This window comes from Macaca mulatta, chromosome 2 (genome assembly GCF_049350105.2).
Source record: "Macaca mulatta isolate MMU2019108-1 chromosome 2, T2T-MMU8v2.0, whole genome shotgun sequence".
Taxonomy (NCBI): Eukaryota; Metazoa; Chordata; class Mammalia; order Primates; family Cercopithecidae; genus Macaca; species Macaca mulatta.
The window spans coordinates 163,860,290-163,879,985 of record NC_133407.1 but is presented as its reverse complement, the minus strand read 5'-3'; the positions used below and the strand labels follow the sequence as shown (position 1 = coordinate 163,879,985).

The window sequence follows — 19,696 nt, the reverse complement described above, 5'->3', positions numbered from 1 at the left end:
TAATATGGTGAAAATGGCCATATTACCCAAAGTAATTTATAGATTATTCAATGCTATTCCCATCAAACTACCACTGACTTTCTTCGCAGAATTAGAAAAAACTACTTTAAATTTCATATGGAACCAAAAAAGAGCCAAGACAATCCTAAGCAAAAACAACAAAGCTGGAGGCAGCACAACCTGGCTTCGAACTATACTACAAGGTTACAGTAACCAAAACAGCATGGTACTGGTACCAAAACAGAGGTATAGACCAATGGAACAGAACAGAGTCCTCAGAAATAACACCACACATCTGCAACCATTTGATCTTTGACAAACCTGACAAAAACAAGAAATGGGGAAAAGATTCCCTATTTAATAAATGGTGCTGGGAAAACTGGCTAGCCATATGTAGAAGACCATTAAACTATATCTTATACCTGGACCCCTTCCTTATACTTTATATAAAAATTAACTCAAGATGGATGAGAAACTTAAATATTAGACCTAAAACCACAAAAATCCTAGAAGAAAACCTAGGCAATACCATTCAGGACACAGGCAAGGGCAAAGAATTCATGACTAAAACACCAAAAGTAATGGCAACAAAAGCCAAAATGGACAAATGGGATCTAATTAAACTAACGGGCTTCTGCACAGCAAAAGAAACTATTATCAGAACAGGCAACCTACAGAATAAGAAAAATTTTTGCCATCCATCTGACAAAAGGGCTAATATCAAGAATCTGCAAGCAACTTAAACAAATTTACAAAAAAAAAACAAAACTCATCAAAAAGTGGGTGAAAGATACGAACAGATATTTTTCAAAAGACGACATTTATGTGGCCAAGAAACATATGAAAAAAAGTTCATCATCACTGATTATTAGAGAAACGCAAATCAAAACCACGATGAGAAACCATCTCACACTATTTAGAATGGCGATCATTAAAAAGTCAGGAAACAACAGATGCTGGAGAGGATGTGGAGAAATAGGAACGCTTTTACACTGTTGGTGGGAGTGTAAATTAGTTTAACAATTGTGGAAGATAGTGTGGTGATACCTCAAGGATCTAGAACTTGAAATACCATTTGACCCAGCAATCCCATTACTAGGTATATACCCAAAGAATTACAAATCATTCTACTATAAAGACACATGCATACATACGTTTATTGCAGCACTATTCATGATAGCAAAGACTTGGAAGCAACCCAAATGCCCATCAATGTATTAGAATGGATAAAGTAAATGTGGCCCACATACATCATGGAATATTATGCAGCCATAAAAAAAGAATGAGTTCATGTCCTTTGCAGGGACATGGATGAAGCTGGAAACCATCATTCTCAGCAAACTAACATAGGAACACAAGACCAAGCACTGCATGTTCTCACTCGTAAGTGGCAGTTGAACAATGAGAACATATGGGCACAGGGAGGGGAGCATCACATACCAGGGCCTGCTGGGGAGGTAGGGGGCAAGGGGAGGGATAGCATTAGGAGAAATACCTAACGTAGACGATGGATTGATGGGTGCAGCAAACCACTATGGCACACGTATACCTATGTAACCAACCTGCACCTTCTCCACATGTATCCCAGAACTTAAAAATATAATAATAATCACTAAAAAAAGAATAGGTTTTTTAAAAAATACAAAAATTAGCCCAGCATGGTGGCACACACCTGTGATCCCAGCTACTCGGGAGGCTGAGGCAGGAGAATCACTTGAACCCGCAAGGCAGAGGTTGCAGTGAGCCAAGACCGTGCCATTGCACTTCAGCCTGGGCGACAAGAGCGAAACTCCGTCTCAAAAACAAAACAAAACAAAACAAAACCAAAAACAAAACCCTACCAGTTTAACAGGGGGAAAAAAAACCCACATGACAAACCTGTATCTCAAATTAGCTAAATGAGTCAGTAATCAACTTACAGAAAAAGCCCACAGAAGCACTGTGATACGTAACAAAGGCATTATCTGCTAAAATTATGTCTGAGAACTAAAAATATCTCGGGGAAAGATGTGGCCAAAGTTTTGGAGTAGGTATATTAATAAGACATATCTGCATCTTTCATTGATGTAAATATATTAGGTCTTCCTGTCCTACTCTGGCAATATTTGACTACAGGAAATACTGTACAAACATATTCTTTATGTTTTTAAATGGTGGTGGTATCATAGCAGAGAGAATATGAATGAGAATGTGTGCCTGTATGTGTATGTATGTACAACTGGATGTACTGACCAACCTACCCAGCTGTTTATGAGCCAATGGCAGATAAGACTTATCTAGACACTAGTGGAAAAAGGATTTGAGAAACATTTGTTTAAAGTATCACTGCTTTTATTAAAACTGAAAATGTCTTTATCCAATTTACTCAGTAAGATTATTTTTGTTACTTTTTACAAGTTTGAAATAGGCTTTTTATCTGCATGGGGGAAGCTGTTTCTGTCAAATGTACTTATTTCTCTGAAGAATCAAGTTCTGTAGCAAGTAGTGGTAGCGAGCTTGAACATAAAAGCATTTGTTGTTAGTTTTAGGTAATGTTTTAGGTTCTCCCAGTTTAGTTTTAGGTTCTCCCAGTTACCTGGGATAACCCTGGTTCATGCTTGTTACTTAAGTATTTAGCCTGTAAGTACTAATTTTCACTCTAATATGTTTCACAGTTTGAAGAAAAAATCATAACCATAACTAGCTACAGGAGTACATTATCCTCTGAGCTACAGCACACACTTTGGCAATTTACAGATACAGCATGAACTTTAAAAAGTTCAAGAAAAGCTTTTTTTTTTTTTTTTAAATTAAGGTATAATTTATATTAACATGAACCATTTAAAAGTGTACAATTCAGCACAATTCAGCATTTAGTACATTTAGTGCATTCGCAATGTTGTATAACCATCACCTCTAGTTCCAAAACATTTTCATCACCCCAAAGGGAAACCCCAAACTCACAAGCAGTCACTCTACATTAATCCCGTCCTCTAAGCCCCTAGCAAGGGAAATTGTATTTTTAATGTAGTAGTTTTAAAATGTCTTCTGGTGCAAAGCCCCTGCCAATAATATTTATTCAAATTGGTACCTAAATATCTAAATTTTGTACTAATTTACATATTAAATGCTATCAGATTGTGGTAAAGAAAAGCAACAAATTGATGCTAAGATTTATTAAAAATGAATGAAAGGAAAAGCTTAAAACTGAGAGAAGACTATTCATTTTCCTTTCCCCTTAAATGAGAAAATTTAGTCCAGCTCATCAAATAGTCTTCCCTGGGAAGACAGTTGAAGACTACTGCCCTAATTATCAGGTTCTAGGAGACACTGTTTTCTCACAATCAGACTTGGTAGCTATTTTGGTTCTTGTTAAGGAACAGAAAGCTCCTATGCCATTTTACTTCAAATCAGTTCAATTTTAACCCACAGTCTTATATGCAGGAAAGTAAAATAATTTCTAGCAATTGTGATGGCTGAAAACTTTATGGTTCCAGGTACAAAAAAGTATTAATATGTGGTTTTCATTCTAAAGAAATTCAGATTTACCCTTCTCAATTAAAATCACCTAATATAGAAAGGCTTCTTTAAAATCCATCCATCCATCAACCCACCCACATACCCATCCATCCACCTAACAGTATTGAACATGAACTACGTAAGGTCCCAGGATAGGGAGATAAAAAGATAACCGTCCTTGTCTGATCAACAGAAATTGACAAGAACAACTGAAAAAACAATCTGGCAAGAAAGGCAACCACTTAGGACAGCGGCACTGTCAAATGAAAACATCTCGATAACCATGTGCCCGATACCTAAAATAAAATCTAACAATGAAAAGAGGACCGGAGTTTTTAATAAGACATTTTGACAAAGCTGTTAAAAATAATCTATAAAATAAACGGCGTATCAGTGGTCTGTGGTCCCTCTCCTTATGGCCCATCCTGCCCATTTTCTCCCATATACTCTCGCTTACCACATCACCTATCCTTCTGTGCATCTGAATGCCCAGTTGAAGGCCATAGCAGTTTTGTTTCTTAGTCTGGACAAGAATATGTAATGTATAGTCAGTTATCCCTTGGTATCCTGGGGGCTTGGTTCCAAGACCCTCCTCAGATACCCAAATCCAAAGATGCTCAAGTCCCTTGCATAAAATGGAGTAGTATTTATAGGTAATCTACACAGAGCCTCTTATATACTTTACTTTTTTATTTTTTATTTTTTATTTTGGACAGACTCGCTCTGTTGCTCAGGATGGAGTGCAGTGATGTGATCTCGGCTCACTGCAACCTCTGCCTCCTGGGTTCATGTGATTCTCATGCCTGAGCCTCTCATATACTTTAAATCATCTCTAGATTACTTATAATACCTAATACAAAGTAAATACTACGTAAATAGTTTTATAGATGTAAATCTATAGATGTATGTATGTAAATAGACTGTCATTTTGGCCTTAGATAAGGAGAGAGGGGTAACTAATGAAGGGTAAGGGGGAAAGAACTGAAGAAATTAAGAAGACAAGAAATGGAAAAGATCTGGGATCTCGGAGGCTTTGCCACACCCGAAGACACAGAGCGTGGGTGAGGGCGGGGTCCAAGATGTGAAGGGGGGTACTTTGTAAACCTTTTTCAAGCAAACATCCTAGAAGTTAAGAATTCTAAAATGAACAGTCACTACTACTTCTACATAGTTCCAACTTTTACACCCCATTGTTGTTCTTCTTTTCCTTAATTACAGGCACTCTTTAAGATCCATTGCTTTCATCTGTTCAGTCTTCTCTACTTCAAAGAAGTTGTTAACTGTTACTTATAACGTAAGCCTCCTTGCACTCTTGCTATAGTCCTATTCTTGCCACTCTAAGTCCACACTTTTTATGAGGACAGACTATGGGCACTTCTAAGGGCTATCTCAACCGGTTCAAAATGGTTTATTTTTCAATCCCAACCATTACTACCTACTTCGAATCACTTTGTCTACCCATGGCAATGAATGATAAGGAAATGGAATCAGTGAGGGTGAATATAAACTGCAGTGAAAGAATAGAAAAAACGGTGGCATTTTGGAGGATAGAAACAGCAAAGCAACAGCACCTGTCAGGATCAGACACAGTATATGTATTCTTGAAGGCAGAGGAGGAGTGTAGAAGAGATTGAAATTGAAATGTAAGGTAATATTTATTTACTAGACATGTGTGCTAAGCTTGAGAGTAGGGGGGTAATTAAGGGAACAAAAAAGTCCATAATGAAGTGGGACAGCTCTGGAAAACTGAGAGAAAAATGAAAAATAGGAAGGATAAAAGATAGACTGTGTTACCTTAAACACATGGTTTAAAACAAAATGGCAAGAAATTCCAGAAAACTTTAGAAAAATTAATGTGATAAAAATTTCTTCAGTCAACTGAAGATGTCATGAAAACTATTCATCAAAAAGCCACACAGTTTATTAGGGAAAACTACAAATGTTTTGATGGTGCATCAATCATTACATGTTCCATAATTAAACATTTTAATGCACAATTTAAACAAAAGCAAAATGAGTTTAAAAATAGGTATGAATCAACCAAAAAGTTAATAAAACCCATTTAACTAAATTTTGCTGCATTGTTTTATACTGAAAACCACAGAAGAAAAATTCCCATGAAAAGACAAACTGAATAAACTCAAATATGCCTAATAAAGCAATCTTTTCCAATGGAAAAGTGAAACCTACATCTAGTTGGTAAAACCTGAAATTTCCCTTGTAAGTTTCTATTCTTCCAAGTACAAGACCCCCAAATTCATTGATAAAATGGGACAGGTAAGAACTTTCCTAGTTTTCTGAGGGGGCAGGTAGGTGGTAGTGGTAACGTGCTAGTACAAACTGTTGTGTGAAAGCTGAGGACAAATTTGAGAGCAGCAATCAATGTGTGAACCTGAGGGAAGAAATCAACCCCTCTACTGAGTAGATCTCCTCTTACAGTGATGTAACAAAATACCTAGCAGTCATTAGATAAAAGGGAATCTTCCTCCTTTATTAGCTTTGAGGGAGCTCACCCTGCAGATCTCCAAAAAGGAGTCACTAAAATAAGCAAACATTCTTTTATTTTCTACAAGAAGTCTGACCTCCTCATGTGTGTACCAGGCCTCTTATTACATATAATAAATGTCGGTGGTTGTCCATATAATTAAAAGTGCTATTTCTCTCTATTCACAAAAATGTTTAAATGACTTAATAATAGAGTATCCCCATTACATTTGTGTATTTTTTTGGGCAATAATTCAAATGCTAGGATGATGTCCCTTGATCTCACACATTTCTGAATTCTAATGGTGCTTGCTTACTTGTATATATTTTCTTGTAGATGAATAAATAAACCACATCATAACTGCTTCTCTCCTTGGTAACAATTCCAAAGTGCCCAGGAGATTCCTGACCATGTTCCTAATGCTAAACTAACTAGAAAATCAGACAAACAGTAAGCAAATTACAAGGCTTACTCATACTGTTTTGGTAATACTGATGATGTTTCATGTGAGGACTACATGATATGATACTTGCTGAAAGCCATGACGACTTTGGGAACTTTCCAATTTATACTACTCACCAAAAAATGTCTGAATGCTTTTATTGAACTACACTATAGTACAGGTGTTTTTAGAAGTTATCTAGCAAAGTGTTAATATTTTTAAAGTTCTAGTGATTTACTTGAAAATCTTATATTCAGAACTCTATTCTTTTTTTTTTTTTTTTTGAGACGGAGTCTTACTCCGTCCCCCTGGCTGGAGTGCAGTGGCGCGATCTTGGCTCACTGCAAGATCCGCCTCCCGGGTTCCTGCCATTCTCCTGCCTCAGCCTCCCAAGTAGCTGGGACTACAGGCGCCTGCCGCGCCCGGCTAATTTTTTGTATTTTTAGTAGAGACGGGGTTTCACTGTGGTCCCGATCTCCCGACCTCGTGATCCGCCCGCCTCGGCCTCCCAAAGTGCTGGGATTACAGGCAGCACTCTATTCTTTTTTTTTTTTTTTTTTTTTTAAGACAGAGTCTCACTCTGTCACCCAGGCTGGAGTGCAGTGGCGCCATCTTGGTTCACTGCAACCTCTGCCTCCTGGGTTCACGCGATTCTCCTGCCTCAGCCTCCTGAGTAGCTGGGATTACAGGCACCCACCACCATATCTGGCTAATTTTTGTATTCTTAGTAGAGGCGGGGTTTTATCATGTTGGTCAGGCTGGTCTCCAACTCTTTACCTCATGTGATCTGTTCACCCTGGTCTCCCAAACTGCTGGGATTAGAGGCGTAAGCCACTGCACCCGTCCCAGAACTCTATTCTTAATGAAAAGCAATAAATGAGGCATTACCAAGTTTCTCAAATCCAATTTTAAAAATAAACTTATTGAGCATTTAAAAATAATACTGCTCTTTGCCCACTTTTTGATGGGGTCGTTTGATTTTTTCTTGTAAATTTGTTTAAGTTCATTGTAGATTCTGGATATTAGCCCTTTGTCAGAAAGGTAGATTGTAAACATTTTCTCCTATTCTGTATGTTGCCTGTTCACTCTGATGATAGTTTCTTCTGCTGTGCAGAAGCTCTTTAGTTTAATTAGATACCATTTGTCAATTTTGGCTTTTGTTGCCACTGCTTTTGGTGTTTTAGTCATGAAGTCTTTGCCCATGCCTACGTCCTGAATGGTATTGCCTAGGTTTTCTTCTAGGGTTTTTATAGTTTTAGGTCTAACATTTAAGTCTTTAATCCATCTTGAATTAATTTTTGTATAAGGCGTAAGGAAGGGATCCAGTTTCAGCTTTCTACTTATGGCTATCCAGTTTTCCCAGCACCATTTATTAAATAGGGAATCCTTTCCCCATTTCTTGTTTTTATCAGGTTTGTCAAAGATCAGATGGCTGTAGAGAGGTGGTATTATTTCTGAGGGCTCTGTTCTGTTCCATTGGTCTATATCTCTGTTTTGGTACCAGTACCATGCTGTTTTGGTTACTGTAGCCTTGTAGTATAGTTTGAAGTCAGGTAGCGTGATGCCTCCAACTTTGTTCTTTTGGCTTAGGATTGTCTTCGCAATGCAGGGTGCTTTTTGGTTCCATATGAACTTTACAGTAGTTTTTTCCAATTCTGTGAAGAAAGTCATTGGTAGCTTGATGGGGATGGCACTGAACCTATAAATTACCTTGGGCAGTATGGCCATTTTCACAATATTGATTCTTCCTATCCATGAGCATGGTATGTTCTTCCATTTGTTTGTGTCCTCTTTTATTTCACTGAGCAGTGGTTTGCAGTTCTCCTTGAAGAGGTCCTTCACATCCCTTGTAAGTTGTACTCCTAGGTATTTTATTCTCTTTGTAGCAATTGTGAATGGGAATTCACACATGATTTGGCTCTCTGACTGTTACTGGTGTAGAGGAATGCTTCTGATTTTTGCACATTGATTTTTGTATACTGAGACTGCTGAAATTGCTTATCAGCTTAAGGAGATTTTGGGCTGAGACAATGGGGTTTTCTCAATATACAATCATGTCATCTGCAAATAGGGACAATTTGACTTTCTCTTTTCCTAATTGAATACCCTTTCTTTCTTTCTCCTGCCTGATTGCCCTGGCCAGAACTTCCAACACTATGCTGAATAGGACTGGTGAGAGAGGGCATCTCTGTCTTGTGCCAGTTTTCAAAGGCAATGCTTCCAGTTTTTTCCCATTCGGTATGATATTGGCTGTGGGTTTGTCATAAATAGCTCTTATTATTTTGAGATACGTCCCATTAATACCTAGTTTATTGAGAGTTTTTAGTACGAAGAGCTGTTAAATTTTGTCAAAGGCCTTTTCTGCATCTACTGAGATAATCATGTGGTTTTTGTCTTTGGTTCTGTTTATATGATAGATTACGTTTATTGATTTGCGTATGTTGAACCAGCCTTGCATATGAAGCCCACTTGATCGTGGTGGATAAGCTTTTTGAAGTGCTGCTGGATTCGGTTTGCCAGTATTTTATTGAGGATTTTTGCATAGATGTTCATCAGGGATATTGGTCTAAAATTCTCCTTTTTGGTCATGTCTCTGCCAGGTTTTGGTATCAGGATGATGCTGACCTCATGAGTTAGGGAAGATTCCCTCTTTTTCTATTGATTGGAATAGTTTCAGAGGGAATGGTACCAGCTCCTCTTTATACCTCTGGCACAATTCGGCTGTGAATCTGTCTGGTCCTGGACTTTTTTTGGTTGGTAGACTATTAATTATTGCCTCAATTTCACAGCCTGTTATTGGTCTATTCAGGGATTTACCTTCTTACTGGTTTAGTCTTGGGAGGACTGGAATTTATCCATTTCTTCTAGATTTTCTAGTTTATTTGCGTAGAGGTGTTTATAGTATTCTATGATGGTAGTCTGTATTTCTGTGGGATCGGTGGTGATATCCCCTTTTATCATTTTTTTATTGCACCTATTTGATTATTCTCTTTTTTCTTCTTTATTAGTCTTGCTAACAGTCTATCAATTTTGTTTTCATCTTTTCAAAAAACCAGCTCCTGGATTCACTGATTTTTTTACGGGTTTTTTTGTGTCTGTATCTCCTTCAGTTCTGCTCTGATCTTAGTTATTTCTTGCCTTCTGCTAGCTTTTGAATGTGTTTGCTCTTGCTTCTCTAGTTCTTTTAATTGTGATGTTAGGGTGTCAATTTTAGATCTTTCCCACTTTCTCTTGTGGGCATTTAGTGCTATAAATTTCCCTCTACACACTGCTTTAAATGTGTCCCAGAGATTCTGGTATGTTGTGTCTTTGTTCTCATTGGTTTCAAAGAACATCTTTATTTCTGCCTTCATTTCGTTATGTACCCAGTAGTTATAAGGAAGACATTTATGCAGCCAACAGAAACATGAAAAAATGCTCATCACTTGCCTTCAGAGAAATGTAAATCAAAACCACAATGAGATACCATCTCACACCAGTTAGAATGGTGATCATTAAAAAGTCAGGAAACAACAGGTGCTGGAGAGGATGTGGAGAAATAGGAACACTTTTACACTGTTGGTGGGACTGTAAACTAGTTCAACCATTGTGGAAGACAGTGTGGCAATTCCTCAAGGATCTAGAACTAGAAATACCATTTGACCCAGCCATCCCATTACTGGGTATATACCCAAAGAATTTTAAATCATGCTGCTATAAAGACACATGCACACGTATGTTTATTGCGGCACTATTTACAATAGCAAAGACTTGGAACTAACCCGAATGTCCATCAATGATAGACTGGATTAAGACAATGTGGCACATATACACCATGGAATACTATGCAGCCATAAGAAAGGATGAGTTCATGTCCTCTGTAGGAACATGGATGAAGCTGGAAACTATCATTCTGAGCAAACTATTGCAAGGACAGAAAACCAAACACCACATGTTCTCACTCAGGTGGGAACTGAACAATGAGAACACTTGGACACAGGGTGAGGAACATCACACACTGGGGCCTGTTGTGGGGTCGGGGGAGCGGGGAGGGATAGCAGGAGAAATACCTAATGTAAATGACGAGTTAATGGGTGCAGCACACCAACATAGTACATGTATACATATGTAACAAACCTACACGTTGTGCACATGTACCCTAGAACTTAACGTATAATAATAATAATAATAATAATAATAATAATAATACTGCTAATATTTTGATTCTGGGGGAACCAGTCTAGATTTTCCTATATTTATGTCATGATTTTGTATCTTAATCCAATCGTGGTCTACATGTTTGGCTTCGTCATTTTTTCTTTATCTTTCTGGAGTCAATTCATTTTTATAATTAAAATTTTGAAGATGCACATGTCCTTGAATATCCTTAAATCCAACGATCTCACTTATTTAAATGGGAAAACTCAGGTAGGGATAGTGTGTTGACCAAGGTCTACAACTATGTAGTTACAGGGAACTAGGCTTTAGGTCTGACTTACTCTTTGCTCCTGCAATGTTGCATTTCTTTATTGTCTTGTTTATATATCATATACCACCAGTGTTCTGGTCTTCTGGAAGTATATGTGTCCAAACTACACACAGAACTTTCACTGAAGATACTAGTTTTTGATTGATTGTTCCTATACCATGCCACATTTTCCTCAGTAGAGTATGTCCAAAGTAGCAGCGTGGACCAAATAATCTCAGGGAAAACAATAAAAATTCATATATAAAATACATAATTTAGAGCCTAAAATCTTGAATACAGTCACTCATTATTTGTCATTACTGCTGTAGTTACCTGAACTAAATCCTACCTGCCCCCTTTTAGTCCACTCATAAATTTTCTCAAGTTCTCCCTGTGGTGTGTCTCCAGTAGTATACCTAGCATTTCATTGCCCAGAAGAGTATAACTGATTACACAGATATTTTACTCTTCTAGATTACTTAGAAAGTACTGAAGAATAATTCTGACATCACTTCTATTGATGTGTCCTACAAACATCAAGAATTCCTATTCCAAGTAAATTTATCATGGCTGTTGTAAATAGTAAGTCTAAAAACCATTAATACTCACCTCAGAGTTCATAGTAATTTGAGAATAACCTTGGAAGATATAGGAATACCTCGGAGATACTACAGGTTCGGTTTTAGACCACTACAATAAAGTGAGTCATGCAAATGTTTTGGTTTTCCACTGCATATAAGTGATGAGTTTACCCTACATTATAGTCTATTAAGTGGGCAATAAGCATTACATCTAAAAAAAAAAAAAAACCACATATATACCTTAATTTAAAAATACTTTAAGCTAAAAAATCCTAAAGATCACCTGAGCCTTCTGCAAGTCATCTTTTGTGGGTGGAGGGTCTTATACCTTGATGTCAATGGCTGCTGACTGACCAGGATGTTGGTTGCTGAAGGTGAGGGTGGCTGTGGCAATTTCTCAAAACAAAACAACCATGAAGTTTGTCATATTGACTGACTCTTCCTTTCACAAAAGATTTCTCTGTAGCATTTAAGGCTGATAGCATTTTACCCTGGTAGAACTTCTTTCAAAATTGGAGTCAACCCTCTCAAACCCTATCACCGCTTTCAACTAAGATTAAGGAATATTCTAAATCCTTTGTGGTCATTTCAACATAGCAGCTTCACCAGAAGGAGATTCCTTCTAAAGAAACCACTTTTTTTGCTCATCCATATGGAGTAACTCCTCATTCGTTCATGTTTTATCATAAAGACTGCAGCAAATCAGTCACTTTTCAGGCTTCACTTTTAATGCTAATTCTCTTACTATTTCCACCACATCTGCAGTGACTTCCTCCAATGAAGTCTTGAGCCCCTCAAAGTTATCCATGAGACTTGAGATTAACTTCTTCTAAAATCCTGTTAATACTGATATTTGGACCTCTTTCACAAATCACAAACATTCCTAATGACATCTAGAACGGTGAATCCTTTCCAGAAGGTTTTCAGTTTACTTTTCCCAGATCCATCAAAGGAATCACTATCTAATGGCAGTTACAGCCTTATGAAATGCATTTCTTAAATAACAGGACATAAAAGTAGAAATTATTCCTTGATCCATGGGCTGCAGAATGGATGCTGTGTCAGTAGGCATAAAAACAACATTCATCTCCTTGTACATCTCCATCAGAGCTCTTGGATGACTAGATACATTGTCACTAAGTAGTAATATTTTGAAAGAATCTTTTTTTCCTGAGCAGTAGGTCTCAACAGTGGGCTTCAAATATTCAGTAAACCATGCTGTAAACAGATGTGCTATCATGCAGGCTTTTTTGTTCCATTTATAGAGCACAAGCAGAGTAGATTTAGCATAATTCTTAAGGGCCCTAGGATTTTTGGAATGGTAAAGAAGCACTGGCTTTCACTTAAAATCACCAGCTGTATTAGCCCACAACAAGTGAGTTAACCTATCCTTTGAAGCTTTGAAGCCAGGCCACTGACTTTTCCTCTCTAGCTAGGAAGATTGTTGATGGCATCTTCTTCCAATAGAAGGCTGTTCTGTCTCCACTGAATATCTGTTGGTTAGTGTAGCTATGTTAATCAATGCTCTTAACTAGAAGTCTTCTGGATAATTTGCTGCAGCTTCTATATCAGCACTTGCTGCTTCACCTTGCACTTGTATGGTATGGAAATGGCTTCCTTCCTTAAGCCTCATGAACCAACCTCTGCTAGCTACAAACTTTTCCTCTGTAGCTTCCTCACCTCTCTCAGCCCTTACAGAATTGAGTAACATTAGGGCCTTGCTTTTGATTAGGCTCTGCCTTAAGAAAATATTGTGGCTGTTTTGATCTCTATTTATTTCTTTGTGTGTTCACTGGAGTAGCACTTTAAATTTCCTTTGACTACTTTTCTTTGCATTCACAACTTGGCTAACTGTTTAGCACAATGGGCCTGGCTTTTGATCTATCTCAGCTGTTGACATACTTTCCTCACTAAGCTTAATCATTCTAGCTTTTGATTTAAAGTGAGAGTCTGTGTGACTCTGCCTTTCACTTGAACACTTGGAGGCCCTTGTAGGGTTATTAAATAGCCTAATTTCAATATTGTTGTGCTTCAGGGAATAGGGAGATCCAAGGAGAGGGAGAGAGATGGGGATTGGCTGATGGGTGGAGCAGCTGAAACACACACATTGATCAATTAAGTTCAATACAAACTTCCAAAACAATCACAATAGTAACATCAAAAAAATTACGATCACAGATCACCATAATGGATGTAATAACAATGAAAAAGCTCTAAATATTGCAAGAATTACCAAATGTGGCACAGACACACAAAATAAGCATAGGTTATTGGAAAAACAGGCTCAATCAACACAGAGTTGACACGAACCTTTTATTTGTTTAAAAAAAAAAAAAGCATTACCTGTGAAATGCATTGAAGTGAAGCCCAATAAAACAATGCATGTCTATACTTTAATTAATCTCAGGTAGTTGAAATACTATATTCACTTCAGATGTGTCTGAGGATAAGGCAACTTAGAAGAAAAAGGCAGGACATGGGCAGATAAATAGATGAGCTGACCCTATTTATGTCTATCGCTATTTTATAATGGGAAAATAAGTTTAAAAACCATTGTTACAAATATGGAATCTGCTAGTTATCATAATTAATTACAATAGATTTTATAAATAAGTAGCCTACTGCTTTCAAATGAAAGAAATATAAATCTTTGATGAACTAGGATTCTAGAACACTTGCTTTTGCTGCCCATCGCCTACTCATTTTCAATTCCATGTTTTCATCAATTCCTATTTTGTAACACATTCTTATACTCTTTCAAAAAATATTTTCTAACGCTTTCCTTATTTTCCTTTGTTTTTTATACCTTAGTCTCCCTTTTACTGTTCTTTTATTTACTTGCTTTCTGGAACACCTTTTCTATCTCATCACCTGCTTTTTTCATGTCCAGATACTCTTACTCCCCGCCTCAAAATATTCAGTCTGTCTGAGTCTGCATATTGCTCAATGGCTGCCCCAAATATCCCATTTCAACTCTCAATTAACAGTTCCCCAGAGTTATTAAATCACTGCTTCTTCTGGCCTAGCCAACATGCTGCCACTCTTACTTATCTCCCCACAAAGCTACCATTCTCTCACATAATCCTGCCAAGTGGTAGAGGAATAGAATGTTTACATTAGCTCATACTAAAGTAAACGGATAATATCTTTACCACCTCCATCCTACCCTATACTCTTAGGAGGACAATATTTACTAAATAACTTCAATTGGTAAAATTTCATACAAATTAGGTAAAAAACTGAGATTGGGGATGTGTGTGATAGAGTTTGGGGAAGACTCACCTTTAAACATACAAAACAATTGATTTCCTAATATATTCCAGCCTTGGAATAGGCAACAAATTAGTTAATAAGAAAATACTGATCCTTACTGGGCTTTCCTGATTCTATCTGCTTCCTAAGGTCTGATTCAGCTATGGCTGAATTTGAAATTCTAATGACAGGAAGAAATGGAAAGAAGGGGGTGTGCCAAAGGTTTATTCCAATTTCCAACATCTGAGAGCAGATAATATTGTCAGTCATGGGGTCCTGGAACACTGAAGCTTCAGTGCTGGAAAAATGAGAGAGGTCTGATGTTCTCCTGAGTTATGGATTTAGGCAATCAGAAAGATCTCAAAGTTGTCCATCTCATATCTGTTCATCTCTCTCCTTCCTCTATCTGAATATGGAAATATTGTGATTATATGAAAGTAATGCTAATTACTGTTTATGGCTAATTACTCCATGGTACAGTAACAAACATCAAATTGCAGTTAGCTTTATTGTAAGCTTTACCTTAATAAAACACTATATTTTACTCAAGTGTTTAATCTTTATAGTTCCGTATATATAGCAGGTTTACTTTAGAAATTAAAACAATAGTAATGACAACCAGAGGGAACATTAGAAATGCCCCAAAAATACTGGTTGTATGAATTAATGAATATTATGTTTATTTAAAGTGGTACATGGCACTCATACATTCATTGAGCACCTACTATATGTAGATCTTTATTTTATTTGGGGGAAGCAGTGCTGCAGATGTCACTGACAATTTGTTATGAGGATGGAGGAGGGCTTTATGCTGCCTTTAGAAGAACCTCACTAATATCCCTCACCCTTCAACCAGACCCCCCACAATGTTTCTATCTCTAGATTTCCTTTAGCTATACAACCAACTGGAAGATTGATTCTCCTTCTTCAACCCCTTGGATTACCCAGTTTTATTCTGGTCATCCATTAATTACTACTAACTAGCATGTGCTTTAAAGTTGCATCTGTACACAGTTACAGCTGCCTCAGAAAACAAGATCACCATTTGGAAACACTGCTCCAAAATTAGAATACAGAGTATCATATCAAATACAATGGCATCAAGGCTAGGCATGGTGGCTCACACCTGTAATCCTAGCACTCTGGGAGGCCAAGGCAGGCAGATCACCTGAGGTCAGGAGTTTAAAACCAGTCTGGCCAACATGGTGAAACCCCGTCTCTACTGAAAATACAAAAATTAGCCAGGCATGGTGGCAGGTGCCTGTAATCCCAGCTACTAAGGAGGCTGAGGCACAAGAATTGTTTGAATCTGGGAGGTGGAGCTTGCAGTGAGGCAAGATCATGCCACTGCACTCCAGCCTGAGTGACAGAGTGAGACTCCGTCTCAAAACAAAACAAACAAAAAAAAACAAAAAACAAAAACAATAACAACAACAAAAAAAACCTCTCTTCCCTGGACATCTTACATAGAAACACTGTTCAAAAACAGTAACAATAGTGATTTACAAAGACCGTGAGAAAGTACTACTTTGTGATTACAGCTCAGTTTCAGAATGGGTGCTAAGACAGAGCATTTTAACACTTTTTAAAAAGGGGCCATATCTCAAAATGACAGCACTTTCAATAATAAGTAGGCATAAGCACACTCTGTGACGTCTGCCCAAGGACGAAAATTGCTGAATGACACATTTCTCAGAACATATCTGCATCACTAAGGAATACATGACTGTGTTTACAGGGTCCAGTTTTTCACTGATACTCAGAATCACATAAACACTCTGATAACCACAGAGACCACACACTCTATCTATACACATTACATCCAAATATAAATGCATTCTCCAAACCCTCAAAAACATAAATGTTCAAGACCCACATCATATTTATATCTAATGTGCTGGGCAAACATATTTTAAAATACCAAAATAAAAGAGTCTTCTTTTTTTTTTTTTAAAAGAAAGATATGATATATATGAATAAAGGAAATAGATTTCTTTCTTTCACAGAAAGCTCAACATCTCCCTTTTCTGTTTTCTAGCCTGAGTATGCTTACTAATCAATACATCAACTGTGTTTTTTTTGGTAATGAATTGTACATTTTTTATGCTCAGTGTAAGAAGAAAGTCACATCATCAGAGGTAGTGTGACTGAATGAATGAATCACTTAGGTCTTAATCAAGGAGAAAAGAAAACTGAACACAGAAATAGTGAAGAAATAGTGACTATCCCAAGGTCTTCCAGAAACCACAATGCACAAAGTTAGTTTTCCTTTCAGTATTTTCTCTGCAGCAGCGATGGTGCCAAATCTCAGAGGGGATGGAAATTTCCTTGTCTCTATTGTTTGTTTAAGTTCTTAGAAAGGGTTTATAGGGCTCCAGTTTTCCTCCTGTTTGGAAGACAACTGAATTTATACAAATATAGCCAATTCATTCCAGGTTTAAAAAAACTTGATACAAACTCTAGGGAAGCAAGAAATGCTACTATTTTAAGTTTCAGATCCAAACCTAAAGGTTAAATTGTACATTAGTCCAATTAGTGATAAACTTCACTCACTGAACTCTCTGTAACTTCTCCTGTGCCAACATTATATTCTGCTAAAAATTAAAGAAGCTATGCCTATTGGAAAACTTTTATGTGCTACTCTTTTCTTCAAAATCATATAAGTAGTGACCATTAAGTTAGAAAGGATGCTCTTTTCGCCTACCTAAGTACTTAATATGTCCATTTTTGTCTCCCACAGATTTTAATTAATAGAATGTCATTTCACACCCAGTGTGTAGCTTTCCTAGAACTGGTGAAGAGCAAAGTGTTTGGATTTACCTTGAGTGGTGAAGTTGAAGAGTGCAGGTGTGTCTCGCCCATTTGGTAGTTTGACATTTGGGTCCCGTAATTCATCAAAAAATGAATGTGCACAAGCTTCCAGTGGTGTTAGTCGGGCAGTTGGCGTATACTCCAGCAGACGGCTACACAGTGCAATTGCCTCTGGTGGAGTTCGGGGTCGGAAGACCTGCAGTACAAAAAAAGGGAAAGAATAATTAATGTTTTAAGAAACTAAGTAAATACCCTGTGAGCAATGACTTAATTACCACCATGCACAGAAACATGGTTGCATTTGGGAAAGGACCTTCTAGAATGGAAAAAGTTAAATGCATATGATTCACAGGAGTGAATTGCTAATTAAAGATTATATGAGAAATGCTCGGAGAAAAATCTATATATGCTAATCATAAAGTAACAACAATCAGACATGCATACAAAATATGATAGGCACACGGGAAAGGCTGAGTTCTGGAGGCAAGTACAACTAGAAAATTATTTCTTAAATTTTAAAGTTTTCACTGCTATGGCAGTAAATAAAAGATTGCCTCTTTTGCATTGTTTTTTAGCAGAACAATTGTTAATGATGGGCAGTACTGTTCAAAAATTTGGCAATCAAAAAGAAAAGAAAGAAGAGCTATTTACTCTAGGTCTATAAATGCTACTGATTTGGTATTATTTCCAATAAACAGAGCCTACCATTATTTGAAGAAATTCTTGAATACCTTGAATTTGATTAAATGTCCTATTTTTTTTTTCTCAAGTAGGTGTTACCATGAATATGGCCAGATTTCCCCCACTTGAATGAATATTCCAGGGTTTTAATCAAGGAGAAAAAAAATGTATTATCCATTAAGAATGATTAAGACACAGAAAAAGTGAGCTGAAGGCAATATTGAAGAAAAATTCAATTAAATTGATCTACTTAAAGGAATAGATAGCTTTCTACTAATTTGTGTCTTAAATAAAACTAATCATCAAAAACTATAAAAATATGCTTCATTCTAAATTATGGCCACCTACAGAATAAAAATAAAAAGGTAAGGAACAGAAATAAACAGACGAGAAGCCTTTGGAACTAAAGAAAAATGAAACATATATCCCTCGACAGGAAGAACATACAACCGGAGGTGGACAGAGAAGTAGACACTTATAAATGGAGGCAAACAGACCCACAAGTGAGAAAAGTCCATGCAGATTGTGACAGGGCATGGAGCAGCCTGGGAGGCTAAGGTTTCCTAGTAAGAATGGCTCATATAACATCTGGTTGTTCACTTATGCTGATGGTTAGAACTAGTTACAACTACAGAGCTCATTAGACTTTCCAGAGACTATTTATGAGTACTGTCTACAGTGAAAAGAGGATTGTATTTGTTTTTAGTTTATTATTGAAAAAGACATTTTCCATGAAAATTGAGAAATTAGGTAAAGCAGGCTCTTAGGAAATTATTTCAGAACATAAAGAAAGGCCTCAGTTAATTTCTTGGTTATGTTAAAAAGAAACCTTTTTGTAAGGTCAAAACCCGCCTCATCTATTCTTTTGAATACTCTGACTTGCCTCAGTCAAGGAAACCTTAGAGTTACTGTCAAATTTGAAAGGTTCAGCTCTTCTACTGTTATTGGTCCCCTCTCTTGCTCCCAAGGTCTATAATCATATACAGAATGTAAAAAGAAAATAATCAGTGGGAAAACCCAGAACATTTTTGTAAAAATATTAAACACCATTGGCATATTTTATCCCTGAAGGCAAGTTTGCTTCTGTTTGATAGTATAAGAATTTATTTTGCCAGCTAATCCAAAATGTTTTTGCACCAATATGGCAGCACATAAGTGGAATTAAAAGCAGCACCAAAAGTAGAAATAAATATCTCCTGCTAACATTCAAATGTAGGATGGCTGGGCACTGAGTTATTTTAAATAAAAAAATTTCATGTTATATTTTCAAAGATTTTGTGTTAAAGCTGTTAATAAACCTGTATTACAAGCTTGTTTCTGCTATTTTTTTAAGTCACCCATCTCTTTTGGTGTTTTACTGGCTACAAGTGATCATCCATATTGGTACTAAGACATTTATTAGCGTATATTTGTCAGAGAATCGTAACTCACGAAATTCAACAGTTAAAAACAATAAAGAAAATAATACATGCCAAGAGCCTACTTTAAAATCAAGATTT

At 36.9% G+C, this 19,696-nt stretch overlaps 1 protein-coding gene across 4 annotated transcripts in view; it reads right to left on the bottom strand.

Moving 5' to 3' along the window:
- Window positions 1-19,696, bottom strand: part of GSK3B (glycogen synthase kinase 3 beta) — a 269,829-nt gene that overhangs the window by 23,930 nt on the left and 226,203 nt on the right. For all 4 annotated transcript variants that reach the window (XM_015129960.3, XM_028844600.2, XM_028844602.2 and 1 more), the window contains one exon: window positions 17,526-17,712. In XM_015129960.3, coding sequence (XP_014985446.1) covers window positions 17,526-17,712 — 187 coding nt within the window. The remainder of the gene's footprint in view (window positions 1-17,525; window positions 17,713-19,696) is intronic.